Consider the following 14793-nt stretch of genomic DNA (forward strand, 5'->3'; position numbering starts at 1 on the left):
CACTGGCCAGTGAGGCCCCAGAGGTGGACTGCCTTTCTGCCCTGGCTGCATGGCCTTCAGTTCCCGAAGCTAAGAAAAAGGAGAAATCTTCAGTCACCTCTTCACCCCTCCTCCTGCTGCACTTGGCTCTCATCGGGGCGGAATGGTGGGACCACAGGGCTCCCTGAAACAGAAGGAGCTGCATGTCCAAGCGTCAACCTCATCAGTGTGAGCCCGACGGCAGGGAGTGGGGAGGAGCTAAAGAGCCCTGATGCCAAAAGGCGAAGAGGAACTAAAGAGCCGCTCGATGAAGGTGAAAGAGGAGAGTGAAAAAGCTGGCTTACAACTCAGCGTTCAAAAAACTGAGATCATGAAATCCGGTCCCATGGCAAATACTTGGGGAAACAATGGAAACAGTGAAAGACTTTATTTGGGCTTCAAAATCACTGCAGATGGTGACTGCAGTCATGAAATTAAAGGACTCTCGCTCCTTGGGAAAAAAAGCTGTGACCAACCTAGACAGCGTATTAAAAAGCAGAGACATTACTTTGCCAACAAATGTCTGCCTAGTCAGAGCTGTGGTTCTTCCAATAGTCATGCATGGATGTGCGAGTTGGACCATAAAGGTTGAGTGCTGAAGAATCGATGCTTTTGAACTCTAGTGTTGGAGAAGGCTGTTGAGAGTTCTTTGGACTGCAAGGAGATCAAACCAGTCAATCCTAAAGGAAATACTTATTAGAAGGACTGATGCTAAAGCTGAAGTTCCAGTACTTTGGCCACACGATGTGAAGAGCCGACTCATTGGAAAAGACCCTGATGCTGGGAAAGACTGAAGGCAGGAGGAGAAGGGGACGACAGAGGATGAGATGGTTGGGTGGCATCACCAACTCAATGGACATGAGTTTGAGCAAGCTCCGGGAGATGGTGAAGGACAGGGAAGCCTGGCGTGCTGCCGTCCATGGGGTCGCTAAGAGTCGGACACGACTGAGCAACTGAACTGCGGGACTGCCTTTCCCGTGATTAACTCAGTCCAGAGGATAAGCACGAATCTGTGCCCCAGCCCCGTGCCACCCGACAGCCACCCAGCAGAGGCTGTTCACCCAGCACACGTGAGTGCTCGGAAGACTTGTTGGCAAGTATCTCCCTCCTCCACCAGACCGTATACCAACATCCCCCGTCCCCACTGTGTCCCCAGGACGGTGGTGAACAAATGAGCGAGTGAAGTGAATGCCTGAAACACAGTCCCTCAAGGAGCCCCCAGTCAAAGAGAGAGAGACACGTAACCGTCACACAACTGGTGGATTTGTACAGCTTATTTTATATATAAATCTTTAAATTTTATTTAAGTATGAAAGTGTTAGTCTCTCTGTTGTGTCTGACTCTTTGTGACCCCATCGACTACAGCCACCAGGCTCCTCTGTCCGTGGAACTCTCCAGACAAGAGTACTGGAGTGGGTTGCTGTTCCCTTCTCCGGGGGGTCTTCCCGACCCAGGGATCGAATCCAGGTCTCATGCACTGCAAGCAAATTCTTTACTGAGCCACCAGGGAAGCTCCTTATCCAAGTATAATTGATTGAAAAATGTGTTAGTTTAGGTGTACAGTAGAGTGATTCCATTAAACAATGGATTTCTGCACTTTATTTTTTACGGCCCTGCCACGCAGCATGTGGCATCTTACTTCCCTGAGCAGGGATCAGAACTGTGTCCCCCACAGAGGAAGTGAGGAGTCCTGAACACTGGATCGCCAGGGAAGTCCCGGCATTGGAACACTAAATGGGTGAGCTGAATGTGAATTATATCTCAGTAAAGCTATCTGAATAAATATGTCAGCTATTATTAAATCCTGAATGGAAAGTTGTGGGTTATGAAAATATATCCTGCAACATTGTCACTCATACATAGTTATTACAAAATCATCTCAGTGCCCAATATGCGTGAGGAATGGGTGGTCAGGTGTGTGGAGGAAGTAAAGGATTTCATCCACTAGACTTGTCAGAGACACACACACACACACACGTGCACACGTATCCATACGTATGCACACACATATACATGGTATCATTTAGTCATTCACAAGAAAGGTAGAGAACAGTCATATGAGTGTGTTCATGAAGTAATATTTTATTATTTGAAGTAATATTTTAAATTACTTATTTTAAGAAAATAAGAGTAGGAAATTCAAGCAAAGTCTTTAAAATACTGTCCCACATTTAAATATATTTCAGAAAACTTCTTTAAACTATGAGTTTATACAAAATACTATTTATATTCTGAAATGCCCATCTTTTTAAAAAGCTAATTAGAGTTGAAGTGATAGGAATTATGTCCAAACTTTTTATAAAACAAGAAAAAATTTCAACAATGAATTTTAAAAGAATATCAATAGACCACCTGTTTTGTGAACAGCTGAAAAGTGACCTGCAGAATCAGTAAGAAAGCTCTCACACAAAACACCTGTTGTGAGGTGGGAGTTTTGTTTGAAGTATTGACTTGACATGGTGTGATTAGGTATAATCTGGATTTCCTGCTGAAGGTTTTACAGGTTTTTACATTGAGAAAAAAATGGCACACTTTATAATATTTCACTTCTATAATTAATATGTAATTCACCACGTTTAATAATACTGTTTGGAATGAGACACACTTGTCTTGTAAGATTTTGCTATAGATACTTAACAAACAACAATCACTGGTCAGGAGAACAAGGTCCCCTCTCGGAGGCGCCAGCCAAGGGAGTAGGTGAGTGAGGGGACGGCGGCCTGGGGGGCGGGCGCCTCTCTGCCTGTGCGGAGGGCTGAGCGTAAAGGCTGCCCCGGCCCCCGGGCTGTGGGGAGGCGGCGGCACCGCAGAAGGAAGAGGAGCCCAGAGCAGGCCCACAGGCCTGGGCTACCCTGCCGAGGAAGGGTCCCCTCGCACCCGCCCTGAAGCACGGCGGCTGCTTGCTCCAGGACCTGAACGGATGAAGGTTTGAGGACAGTCTTGGAATCAGGGCTCAGGATGGGCTCCATCCGAGGCTGGCCCGTCAAGGCTGCAGCAAGAGAGCAGCGGGAGGGCCGTGCAGACGGAATCCCCGGGTCACCTGCCCGAGCCCTCGTGCTCCTAGAGACGGGGACCGTCACGGGTGCCAGGCGCGCCAGGGTGACTCCGGCAGGGCTGAGATCGGAAGGCGGGCAGGATCGGACGCCCCGGGCCCAGACCGGGACTGCTGCTGCCCCCCCCTCACCTCAGCGGCCTCCCGTCATCCGTCAAGTGCCAGCAAGCACCTCGTGCGCCCCTGGAGCGGGCATGCGGTGCTGCCCCCGAACCCCAGGAGCCACCACCAGCGGCAGGGGGCCCCAGAGAGCCGGTGGGCCCCCCGCAGCCCGTGTGGCTCCCTCAGTCCCGCGTCCCTCTGCAGGACGCTGGGGGCTGCCGGCCGCCACGGCGCCCACCCTCGTCTGAGCAGGGTCAGGACTGGCCGGGGGTGGCCCTCAGCCAGGGGCTCACACTGCTCTCCCGCCACCTGCCTCCGGCTGCCCCTCGCCGGGGACGGCTGGTCTCTGAGCCCGCGGTTCCCCATCACACCAGCCTGACCCAGCGCCAGAAAACAGCAGCGATGGCCCTTCCAGTGACGGGAGATTCTAGAATAGTAAGATCAGGCCTCTCATACATCATAGTTACAGCTTCTGGCTTTCAAGTGTTACTCCTGACCCCAGCACTGAACACCTACTGACCATGAACTCGCTGTCTGAGCCAGGCGTCCTGCCCCCGGGAGCCCGTGAGGAGGTCAGTTCGGCAGCCCGCCTGGGGGGCTGGCCCTGGCTCCATCGGCTTGCACCTGTCCACCTCCCTTATCTTCTCCACCTGAAGGTTCTCGAAAGGCGCTGCGCCCAAGGGTCTCTCGTTCCCGCCTCCATCTCAGCGGTGCTTTGCACTCAGAGGTGAGCCCCCATCTGGCAACTTTCTCATCAGACCCAGTGGAGAGAAGCCCGGACTGTGTCCGGACAGGTCATGCCTGTGCCCGGTGAAAGGGGACGGGATCGGGGAGCCCCCACCCCATCACGCCCAACCAGGTGACGGCCCCAGCGCTTCAGGACAGGCGGGGCAGGGGCCCGGAGAAGCAGCTGGGGCCCTGCAGGGACCCCTCGCCCCGCTCACTCGCGGCGTGGGCTCCACACGTCCTCCGCCCGACACCCCGCCGTGCCCCCCGCCCCCCAGCGGGGTGGCCAGAGTCACACATCCTCGGAAAGTGAGGAAGGCAAGAAAAAACACAAGGCTAACTGCGTCCCAGTTTCTTTTTATTTATTTTTTTGTTCTTTTTTTTCTTTCTTTTTTTTTTTAAGTATGGAAGCTCAAGTATAAGATGTAGATTTTTTTTAAGCTTTACAAAAAAACAAAATAAAACAAAAACTCCTTTTGCATTCCATAAAAATTGACAGAAAAGCACCTGGCCAGAAGAGCAGGACGGTCCGCAGTCCCCGCCCCCCACCGCGTGGTCTCCGCGGGACCGTGCCGAGGGCCACCTCTCCTTTCTCCCAGAGCTGTCCCCTGTCCCCCGCCCGGCCCCCAACCCCAAGCAACTCCCAAACACACGTGGAATCAGATTTCCAGTTTTTCTTCTATCTTTCACACACCACAGTTATTTCATAAAATTTTTTTGTTTTACATTTTTTACACCAATGTAACAAAAAGGTGGGAGGGGAGGGAGGCAGACAGACAGTGTATTTTTATGCCTATAAATGGGTGGTGGGGAGACGGGGGGCCGGGGCGGACAGAAAACGCGGTCTCTATGGGAATACCGAGTCGTGATAGCAAAACGTGGTGGGGGAAGGAGGCCTCCGAGACCAGGGGTGTTTACCGGGTTTATTCTCGGGAGAGATGGCGCTGCGGTGGTGATGCGAGTTGTTATGTGACCTGTCGGGGAGGGAAGGGACGAGGGAGGGAGCAGTGTCTAAGAAAGGAGCCTAACAGCGCACGGCGTCTCCGGTCAGTGGGAAGCAGAGGCTTTTAACACTGCTGCTTTCTCTTCAAAGCCTCCACCAGGTCGTTCTTAAGAGCTTCTTGTTTTGATTTGTCTGCAAAAGTCTGCACAGACCTGCGGGGTGGAGGGGGTAAGAATCGTCATGAGTGGGTAGAAGAGAAAAGGAAAAGGGGAGAGCTGCCATGCGGTGCATCCGGGGTGGGAGGGTCACAGGGCCGGGCGCCCCTCCACCCATGTCGCCTCTAGGAGCGGAGCTGCAAGCCGTGAGGGAAGGTCGGGGGGTGCGGAGGGGCCCAGAGCCGGAGGCTGGCCCCGCAGCACCTCCCGGGCCCTGCAGGGGAGGCCACAGCCCCGCTCTGCCCAGGCGGGCTGTGACCTGGACTCCAGGCACACGTCACAGCATCAGCCTGAGCCACAAGCGGCTCCGGGCTTCCAAGCACGATGCAGCTGAGTGGCTGCGGGTCAACTCCTGGATCGTGGAAACGTTCACCTGAGTGCACCGACAGGGGTTAGACAAGGCAAGCAAGAGCTAAGCTTTGCGGACGACGTGTAACTCATCATTTGTAAGTGCTTCTCAAGCACACTTAACTCTCACAAACATCACAGAGGAGTCCGAGCACTAGTCCCAATTTACAGATGAGGAAACTGAGGCTCTGAGAAATGACCCTGGCAATGACCTTAGTGATCCTGGTCAAGTTTTCCCAGTGTACAGGCTAGCCAGGGGCTTATTAAACTACGTATAACCTTTAGAACAGTCTCAAGGCAGTAGAAAGCAAGGGCGGCAGGCTGCCTGGCAGGACCACTGTGGAGCCACAGGAACCGCAAGCTTGATGCGCACTGGCCGTGAAGCAGAACGGGAAGGAGAACAAAAAATAACCCCCCAGCCAGCGCCAAACGTGGCTTAAGTACAATGAGGTAGGACCAGGATCATCCACATGGAGTGCTGGCTCCTGAGCCTGAGAACACCCTGGGAAGTGCCCTCGAGAAGGTAAAGAGGACGGCAGAGACAAGACTCTCAGAGGCTCCACGTGCAGCCAGAAACCTCCCATGAGAAATGCTGACATCTTGGCTGATGCCGCACAACACGCGTTCCTGAGTGCTTGCTCTGCTCAGGCGGCCTGGTGGCCCTCGGGCTCCTCCACAGCTCCCGCGGGAGGAGACCGCGGCGGCCCCCACGGCTCCCTGGCCGCAGCGCGTGCTGGCTCCTCTGGGAGGGGCACACCAGGCCTGGGCTGCACCCAGCACCCCCCACCCCCAGGAGAAATGTCCAGAGGGAGGACCGGTAAGGGACAGGAGGTTAGGCTTGGAGCAGCTGGAGGCGTGCGGGGAGAGCGCTTGTTTAGGGGAAGCAGCTCAGGTCACGGCCAAGCCACCGGGCACCAGTGTCTGCAGGAGGTGCCGTGTGTGTGTCCCGGACAGAACGTGCCAGGCTGGGCAGCAGGGGATGGGGGGGCGGGGGGAGTCCTATGTCCCCACAGGGCCTGGCTGAGGGGAGGGGTCCAGAAGATTCTAGACCCACCCTAGAAGCGGAGGAGCTGGGGGGAACTGTACTATAATGGAACACCTTTAAAAGGGGGCTTCTTAGCGTTCTGATGGGAAGATGATGATCCCAGCACGAGGCTGGGGGCCGAGAGACGCCCCAGGCCCGACGCCGGTGTGCACCCAGACCAGACCGCTGCAGCCACAGCAGAGCAGCCCTCCCTGGTTGCACAAGGGCCGCCCCCCGTGAAAGCCCCCTGAGCCTCTTCTGGGTTGGGGCCCCACGTCCAGCTCCCGGGCCTGGGAGGAAGCCCCTAGGCCCGGGCTCCGGTCTCCAGATGCCTGATATTAAACCCAGTTTCCCTCCTCGTCTCCGGGGATGCTGACAGCTTCTGCACATCTGTATCCATCACATGCTCAAGTCACGGTTCTCGGCCGTTGTCCACAAGCAAGACTATCTCCCTTCTGTCAGCTGTAAGGCGTTTAGGAGGACGGCCGCAGCTCATCGAGGGCAGGGGGTGATGCTGGTCCCGGTGGCTGCAGGGGGCCTGGGGGCACCAGGCCTGGCTCAGACATTACAGTCCTGCTCTGGGCTTCCCTGGGGGCTCAGACATTAAAAATCGGCCTGCAATGTGGGACAGCCGGGTTCGATCCCTGGGTCGGGAAGATCCCCGGAGGAGAGAATCTTTACCCACTCCAGTATTCTTGCCCCGAGAATTCCATGGACAGAGGAGCCTGACAGGCTACAATCCATGGGGTTGCAGAGTCTTAAGAGAGCTGGCTCTGTGTCCCCCCTCAGACTCAGGGCAGTACCCCTCCTGGGGTCTTTTTGAGCTTCTGGGATCCTTGGTGGGAAGGTGGCAAAGCTCCGGCTGCGCACAGAGCAGACAGAGGCCGCCCCAGCCTCCGGCCGAGCGTGGTGACCGTGCCCTGGCCCGCCGGCCCGCCCCACACGCGGCCCTGCCCGGAGTGGCCAAGCACACACACTGCACACGTGACCCGGGCCCGCGTCGCGCAGGGCGAAGTCGGCAGTTACGGGGCGGCTCCCGGCCGAGCGGACACGGGTTAGTGGTGTTTAAGGGGCTGGCGGGGTCTCGGCGGGCAGGTGAGTCCTGTTACGTGGGGCGGCTCAGGCCTCTCAGGCAGGGTACCTGGAGCGGCTTAGTTATCGGGCTGGATGTGGATCTGGCGCTGCGTCAGCACTTGGGAAAGCTCCCTCTGCAGCTGCAGGAACTTGGGGTTGTCGGGGATAACGTCAACAGATCTACAGAGAGTGTGCAGAGTGAGGGCCGCGGAGGGGCCCCAGCGCGGAGGAAGTGGGGGGCCGCGGGTTTTCAGCCGTCACCCGGGACGGTGCAGGCCGAAGGGTGTGTCTGGCGTGGAGGATGCAGGGGCCCCAGGCCGGGAAGCTCTGCGCAGAGATGACGCCCCAGGCTCAACAGCCCAAGGAGGGCAATGCCGTGTGGGGTGAGCGGGCGAGTAAACCCCCAGGGCCAGACCAGGCTCCCCACAGACGGGGAATCAGAAAGGCGAGTCCAGAGTGAGCGCCACTCTCACAGCTGTGTGAGAGAGAGACTGAACCGTCTCCTCTGGACAGACTCAAACCCAGGCCGCCCCCAGGCCACTTCCTGCCGCTGCCTGGCCCAGAGGAGGGGTCTGTCCACAGGGGGATGGCAGGGCTGGGGGCCAAGGGTGGAGCACGGGCCCCCAGCCCCAGCTCCTGGACGGGCAGGACGCCCCCGAGAGGAGTCCCTGGTCTAAGGTCACGGAGCCGGGCCCCCGGCAGAAGGCAGCGGGCCGGGGCTCTCTCTGGGGGATGCACCGCTGCCTGAGACCTGGCCAACCGGAGGCTGCGCTCCCCGCTGTGTCGGAGGGTCTGACCATGGGGTCCTCAGGTCCCAGGGCCAGTGGGTCTGGGCAGAACCTTCAGGCAGGACTCAGCCCGGGGGACTGAGAGGTGGCTGCAGGAACGAGGGCATGAAAGCCGTGAAGGCGGACGGCCCCCAGGAGACACAAACGGAGGAGATCAGCACGCACGTCTACCCTGAGAACAAGTCCTGCATGCGGGGCTTCAGCTCGCAAACCTGCGTTAACGCCCGTCGGGCGGGCACTCTGGCCCTGGTCTACAGAGGAGGAGACTGCGGCCCCGGGCCGTGCAGCTGTTAGGCGGTGACCTCAGACCCATACCCCCATCTTCCGGGTCCCACAGCCTGCGCTCGTGGGTACGTTACCTCAGCCCGTTGACGATGTCCTTTGTCTTCCCGAAGTAGATCTCGTTCAGCGTACTTCTGATTTTGTTCTCCATGTCCTGGAAGGGAGGCGGCCAGTCAGGGGCACGGTCAGGAGGCGCCCGCCCCACCGGCAATCTGCAGTCCCCGTGGTGGCCACACGGGGGGGTGCGGGAGCCCCCGGCCAGGGCCTGGCCTGCCGCCCATGCCCTCCTGTGGGCTCGGGGACAACTGCAGGGCACCCCTTCTTCCGGAGGGCGTGGGGACGGGGGGCGCTGAGGGGTAGCTGGTGTCTCCCACCCACACTCGGTAGGGGGGGCAGGGCTGAGGGGTTCCCGCGCTGAGTCCTCTGGGTGCGCGTGTTTGGGGGACGGCAGAGGAGGGGCCTCTGGCGCTGAGCCCGGCTCGCGAGCGGGTCAGAAGGCGCAGAGACACCAGGCGGGGCCCAGAAACGGGCACCGCGCGGCTGGAAGCTGGCGGGAAGCTGCCCAGGAGGTGGCCACTCACCTCCACCAGGCGCCCGATGTTGGCTATGTGCGGAGAGCAGTCGCTCACGGTCTCATCCTTCTCCATCTGCAAGGGAACGGGAACACGGCTGAGTCAGAGTGCCGGGCGGCGGCGGCCGCCGGGGCTGCACAGAACCTGCTCTCCCCGGGGGGCGGGCCGTGGGAAGCCCGGCACGAGGGTCACAGGCGGTCGGGCCAACGCAAGGTCAGAGGCCTGTCTCCAGGGCCATCTCGGGCCCACAGCACAGCCCTCCCCGGCTCCACGGCAGGAGAGCACTCGCGCGGCTTCAGGCCCTGATATCGCGGGTGAGCCTCCAAGGCGCCTGCCAGTGGCGGCCGTGCCTGGCAGTTACGGGGGTGGGGGGTGGGGCTGACAACCCAGGTGTCAGACGGGACCCCAGGCGTCAGACAGGGGACCCCAGACTCAGGCTGAAGGGGAGACTCGCCCAAGGTCACACGGGCGGGGAAGGCAGAGCCTGCTCGGATCAGCGCCGTGCCCACTTCCCAGCCTGCGTTCTGTCTACTCCTGCTGAAGGTGCGGTCCTTCCTGGGGAGTGCATGGCCAGAAAAGGATGCACACCATCCATCCAGGCGGCCTTTCACATGCGACCTGCAGCTGTGAAAACGCTGCATAAAAACCCCCGTTTAGCCATCTGGAGACCGAATCCTTGCCTTCCTCCGTGCCATGCCTGTCGAGGGAACACAGCTCTTTTCTCCCGACTTCCTGTAACTCATCTCAGTACTCTTCTCCCTCAAATAATTCTCTCAAAGGCCCTCCGCTATTTTCCAAATTGTCCAAACCAATGACTTTTTTGAGCTCGTGTCTCTTTAGTATTTAACAATGTAGATGTGGCCCTTCCGCAGGGATGCGCCCTCCGAGGGCCAGCGGGAAGGGGGAGCAGGCACAGGGAACCCTGACGTGAACGCCGAGTCACAACACGACTCTCCCCCAACTTCCTCCCCAGGTTTAGGGCTTCTTTCTCGCCATGATCACATATCCCTTAAGGGCGGATGTACCCGTTTCACCCTCACAGTCGCCGAGCAGATTACTAAGTGCACAAACGCTGGTCGACCTGACTGGAACCACACTGCAGTCAGCACCGTTACTGAAACAAACTCTGGGAGCTTAACACACAGGCAGTCAAGAAGCAGGACGACGGGACAGGAACCGGATCAGGAAGCCGAGAGCTCAGGATGAGCTCAGATGAGTGAGAACAGAGAGTGAAGGTGGACGGCTAACTTCCTTCAGAGCCGGAACAGGCAGGGCAGATGCCTGCGCTGGGCGGTGGTCTGTTCAGATGCTAAAGGCCTCCGTCGCCTCACCTGGTTAGACTTCTCTTACCGATGAACTTTAGGGTGACTTTAGGGCTGGGAAAGGTACAACAGACCCAGTTAAGAGGGAGGCAGAGCTGGAAGCAGGTGGTGGTAGGAGAGAACCAAGTCATTTAAAATGACGAGGCTTCAGGCTCAGACTGAATCTTAAAATCCGATTCCGTGACATAGACATCCCTGAAAAGCTAGAGCACGCTTCAGAGGTGCTGGAACTCTGTGGAGGGCAGAGGCTGACCCTGCTTTCATAACAGAAGGAAGACTGGAGTTGGAAGTTAAACACTGGCCTGACGCTGATCCAGACAACTTTAGATGGGACCAGTAAAAACAAAAACCCATCTCCTGGCACGTTTTCAAATCAGATGCTCCAGGAGCCAGCGCGGGCTGGCTATGGACACGATGTGACGGGGATGCTGGGCTGAGGAACACAGGCTCCCCGAGAGCGCGTCCCTGCGGCAGCTTCCCACCTAGGATCCCGCGGCCCTGGCTGGACCACAGCCTGCCGGTTCCCCAGGGCAGCCAGCAGGATTTCCTGCCAGGCCCTGGGTCCGTCTGTCTGTGCAGGACCTAAGGGAAGGTGCGCCTGACAGGGTTCATGGGGCGGCGCCAGGGACATCAAGGGTGGAGGTGATGGACGGGTTGCTCCTGGCCAGAGACTTGGTCGGCGGCAGGGCGCAGAGTTTCCAGGCCTCAGTCTGTCTCCCTCTCCTCAGGACCACCCTGCACCCGAGGAAACTGAGGCAGGGAGACGTCACAGAGCCTGTCCCTCGACAGCCCTGCTGGGCCTGGCGGCCTGTGGTCCTTCTGCTCCAGCGTGACCGCGGGCACCCGGGCAAACGCAGACCACATACTTTGGCTCAGACATTAATCTTGCCGAGAACAACACGGGGAACAGGTCCAGCAGACAGACTTGTGGGTTTTGGGTGATTTCGCTTGACAAGAATGCGAGGTGACTGCTAGGACGGCGTTCGTGCACCTTTCAGGATCAAAAAGAAGCTGTTCCTGGTGCCCAGGTCAGGGGCCGCGTGCCCACCCCCTTCCCTGGTGGAGCTGCAGGGCCCCCTCCCGGCCCAGCTGGGTTCAGTCTGGGTTTCAGACAGCCATGGACACGCTCTTCTGCGTCAAAGGTCTGCACACCCCGAGCCCAGGAAGTGGGAAAGCATGTGGGCGTTTCAGGCCTGGAGGAGGACGCAGGAGGTCGTGGCCGCGCTCTGAAACCTGCTGCCTGGCGGGGCGCGTCCAGTGGTCCCGTCACTGCTGAGGGCAGTGGAGCTGTCACAGCGCCCGCTCACACGGCCAGGCGCCCCGGGTCCCCGGAGGGGTCTGGGGAGAAATGGGAGGCCCTGTGTCATGGCGCTGCAAGCTGGGGAGAGGGGGAACCAGAGTGGAGTGATGGTCTGGAACCCAAGTCCTCGCCTTCCGAAGCCAGGACACCAAGTCTCTGAGAGGGAAGATGTCTGGCTCTGGGCGGACTGCTCTGCGGAGGGCTGGCCGAACCGGAGAGGCGGCGAGACGCGAGCAGGACCAGCTGAGCCGCCCCAGGCACTCTAGCCAAGGATCCTGGGGAGACTCGATCCTTGGAGATTCCAGGGGTCCCCACAAAACAGGGGTGCGCATGCCTATGAACTTCACCATTTCAGGTGTGAGAAGCGCCTCTCCCCGCCCCGGCAGAGCTGCAGCATCTGTGAGATGCACTTGGCCCTGACAGCTGGAGCGCACGCGTGCTAACAGGGGATGGGACCCCATCTGTCACGGGGAAGGACGGAGGCTGCCCACTCAACCCCGAAAGGTGAGCCGGACACGACACGCTGGCACCCAGGGCTCTCCCCTCCCACGGGGAGGAGGCTCCCGTGCCTGGCTTGATGGCCGCTCAGGGCTGCTCTTCTGGGCAAGGAGAGGCCTGGGGCTCTGACCCAAGTGAATTACATCATCCCACAAATCAGTTTCCCTCCTTCCCCAGCTCCGCACAGACGGTGGATCCCTGGGACACCCAGAGAAGCAGGGAGGCGGTGAGCTCAAAGAGAATCCCATCTTAAATGAGCGCCAATCACCCAAAGCTGAGGCCAGGACTGGAGGCAAAGGGCTCAGGGCCATGGGGTCAGCGAAGCCCCACTGGGTGTCGGACGGCTTGGGTGTCATCTCTGCTTCAGAATCAGAGCCGTCCTCCAACAAAGGGAGAGGCTGGCCCTGCCAGGCCCTCAGCGGTCAGAGGGGCCTGGGCAGGGGCGCGAGCCTTCTCCGGGAGCAGACCAACTCCCCGGGAGGACCCAAGGGCCTGCAAAGCTCGAGGCCAGGAATCTGAGCCAAGGCAAAGGCCCAGCAGGGCCCCGGGGGAGGGAAGGAAGAGGGTGGGCTGGGAGGGGGGCAGGGGCCTGGCACACGGATGTGTTTCCACGGCCCCCCTGCCGATTCCCTCCACACCTGGTCAGGGTCAGATCGCTGGCAATGCTGACCCACCAAAAACAGAGCTATTTTTGCAACGCGGATATTATTACATCTCATAAAAGCGGCTGCCAGGGGAAAACATTTTTATGGGCTGTGGTCGCACAGATGTTCCACAAGGTGGTTCCAGCCGAGTCTAAAGTCAGAGCCCAGCCTGCCCACCCCCGTCTGGTACCCCCGGCTCCCCTCCGCGGCTGGGAGATGTGGGGGACATGGGCCTGTTTAGAAAGCAGGCCGTTTTCCTCAAGAGGGAAAATGTGAGCAGAGTGCCAGGCAGTGCTTCTCCGGGGCCCTGCAGGCGGCTCCGCTCTGCATCCCTGGGCCAGGCCTTGGCCCTCGAAGCCTCTAACTCCTTGCCGACACCCGCCCCGGGCCCAGAGTGGCACCGGGCTCCACCGCCACGCTGATCCTGGGACTCGCCTCAGGCCGGCTCCAGCCTGAGGCCAGCATCCTCCTGGGCCCTGGGCTGGGCGCCAGGTCAGCGCAGGGCTGGAGACCAGGGCCTGGCGTGCTGGCAAGCCGGAAGACAGTGGCCGGACAGCCTCTCAGCGGAGCTTCCGTCCGCCCAGTTCAGGAAAAATTAAGCAGAGCCTGGCCTGCATGGTAACAGTCCTAGCAGCAACAGCTCCTGCTTTATTTACTGGGCAGAACCCGTGCCTCAAGGTGGCTTTTATTTCTGCTCTAACAGTCTTTCCAAAGGGGCGTTATGGGCTTGCTGGTGAAAATGCTGAACTTCAGAGAAGGGAGGTGGTCTGTCCAGGTCACACAGCTAGAAGGAGACTGGCCTGGGATTGGGACGACAGCCTGGATGATTCCAAAACCTGTTTTCTTCCAGGAGACTTCTCCGTTTGCTCAGCCTCATCCACACTCCTTACCGGAAAAATCAAGGCCAGACCACAGTGCAGGGCTCAGACATTCCGAGCGGCTCCGTCCCTGCCCTGCCTGCCTCCCTGCCCTGCCCTTCCTCGGATCTCCTCTCCGCTCTACCTGACCTTCCTGGGGGGCATTGCCCAGGGTGGCAGCCTCACACTGACTCGCCCCCTTGACCAAGCTGGGGCCGCTCTGCCCCAGGTCACGGGACATGCACGGGGCCTCTGCCCCACTCAAGCACAGCGCCCGCCTGACTGCCCAGCAAGGGTCGAAGCGGCTTTCTCAGCCTCAACCTGCACGCAGGGGCCCCGGCTGGAACCTCACTGCGTGCAGACGCCACGCGGGGGCCAGGGGACTGGCCTCACCTCCCCACCCCACGAGACATTCCACCTCTGTTGCTAAATATTTAGAACGTGAAAAAAAAACAAATCAAACGCACATCTGCAGGGCCCGGCCCGTGGGTTTCCTTCCAGAGACCTGCGGTCCCGCCTTTTCCCACGTTCCTCTGACATGCAGCAGTGACCTCACAGAGCGGCGTCCTCTTGGGCGCGCTGGTGCTTGGCCGGTGGCCCGGGGGCCAGCGTCTGCCCTCAGCCCCTCCAGGATGGGCTGTGAGAGCCCCTGCGGGGACCACCCCCCACCTGCCTCCTACGGCCCCATCGCTGCAGGGACTTGCCAAAACATAGTATCTGCTTTGTCTTCCAGGGACCTATGACCCTAAGGGACGCCAAAGGCGGGACTGCAGGCGGCGGGGGAGGGCGCCGTGGTCTGAGCATCCCCACCGCCAGCGGGTCAGCCAGGCTGGCACGCTCACCAAGAGGGAAAGACAGTCAGTGCGAGTGGCTCCTACTGTCCACACGACGAAGGAGGGCACGGAGGCAAAGCCCGAGGAGGGGACGGGGTGGGCGCGGTAAATGCCACCAAGCCCGAGCCACGGCCAGGCACGGGGAGACTCCCTGCGGCCCAGGGGCCGAGACTCCGATCTCCCAGCGCAGGGGCC

At 59.4% G+C, this 14793-nt stretch overlaps 1 protein-coding gene across 4 annotated transcripts in view; it reads right to left on the reverse strand.

The window, feature by feature from the left end:
• Window positions 1–4317: 4317 nt before the first annotated feature.
• The window catches only part of CAPZB (capping actin protein of muscle Z-line subunit beta), a 138261-nt gene continuing 127785 nt past the window's right edge, over window positions 4318–14793 (reverse strand). For 2 of the 4 annotated variants that reach the window (XM_043909008.1, XM_043909006.1), the window contains exons 7-10: window positions 9154–9219; window positions 8650–8726; window positions 7570–7682; window positions 4318–5053 (exon numbers count right to left, since the gene is read on the reverse strand). In XM_043909008.1, coding sequence (XP_043764943.1) covers window positions 7580–7682; window positions 8650–8726; window positions 9154–9219 — 246 coding nt within the window. In that variant the 3' untranslated portion in view covers window positions 4318–5053; window positions 7570–7579. The remainder of the gene's footprint in view (window positions 5054–7569; window positions 7683–8649; window positions 8727–9153; window positions 9220–14793) is intronic. The other 2 variants (XM_043909009.1, XM_043909007.1) reach the window with 1 other exon arrangement.

This window comes from Cervus elaphus, chromosome 8, assembly GCF_910594005.1.
Source record: "Cervus elaphus chromosome 8, mCerEla1.1, whole genome shotgun sequence".
In the NCBI taxonomy this organism is placed as follows: domain Eukaryota; kingdom Metazoa; phylum Chordata; class Mammalia; order Artiodactyla; family Cervidae; genus Cervus; species Cervus elaphus.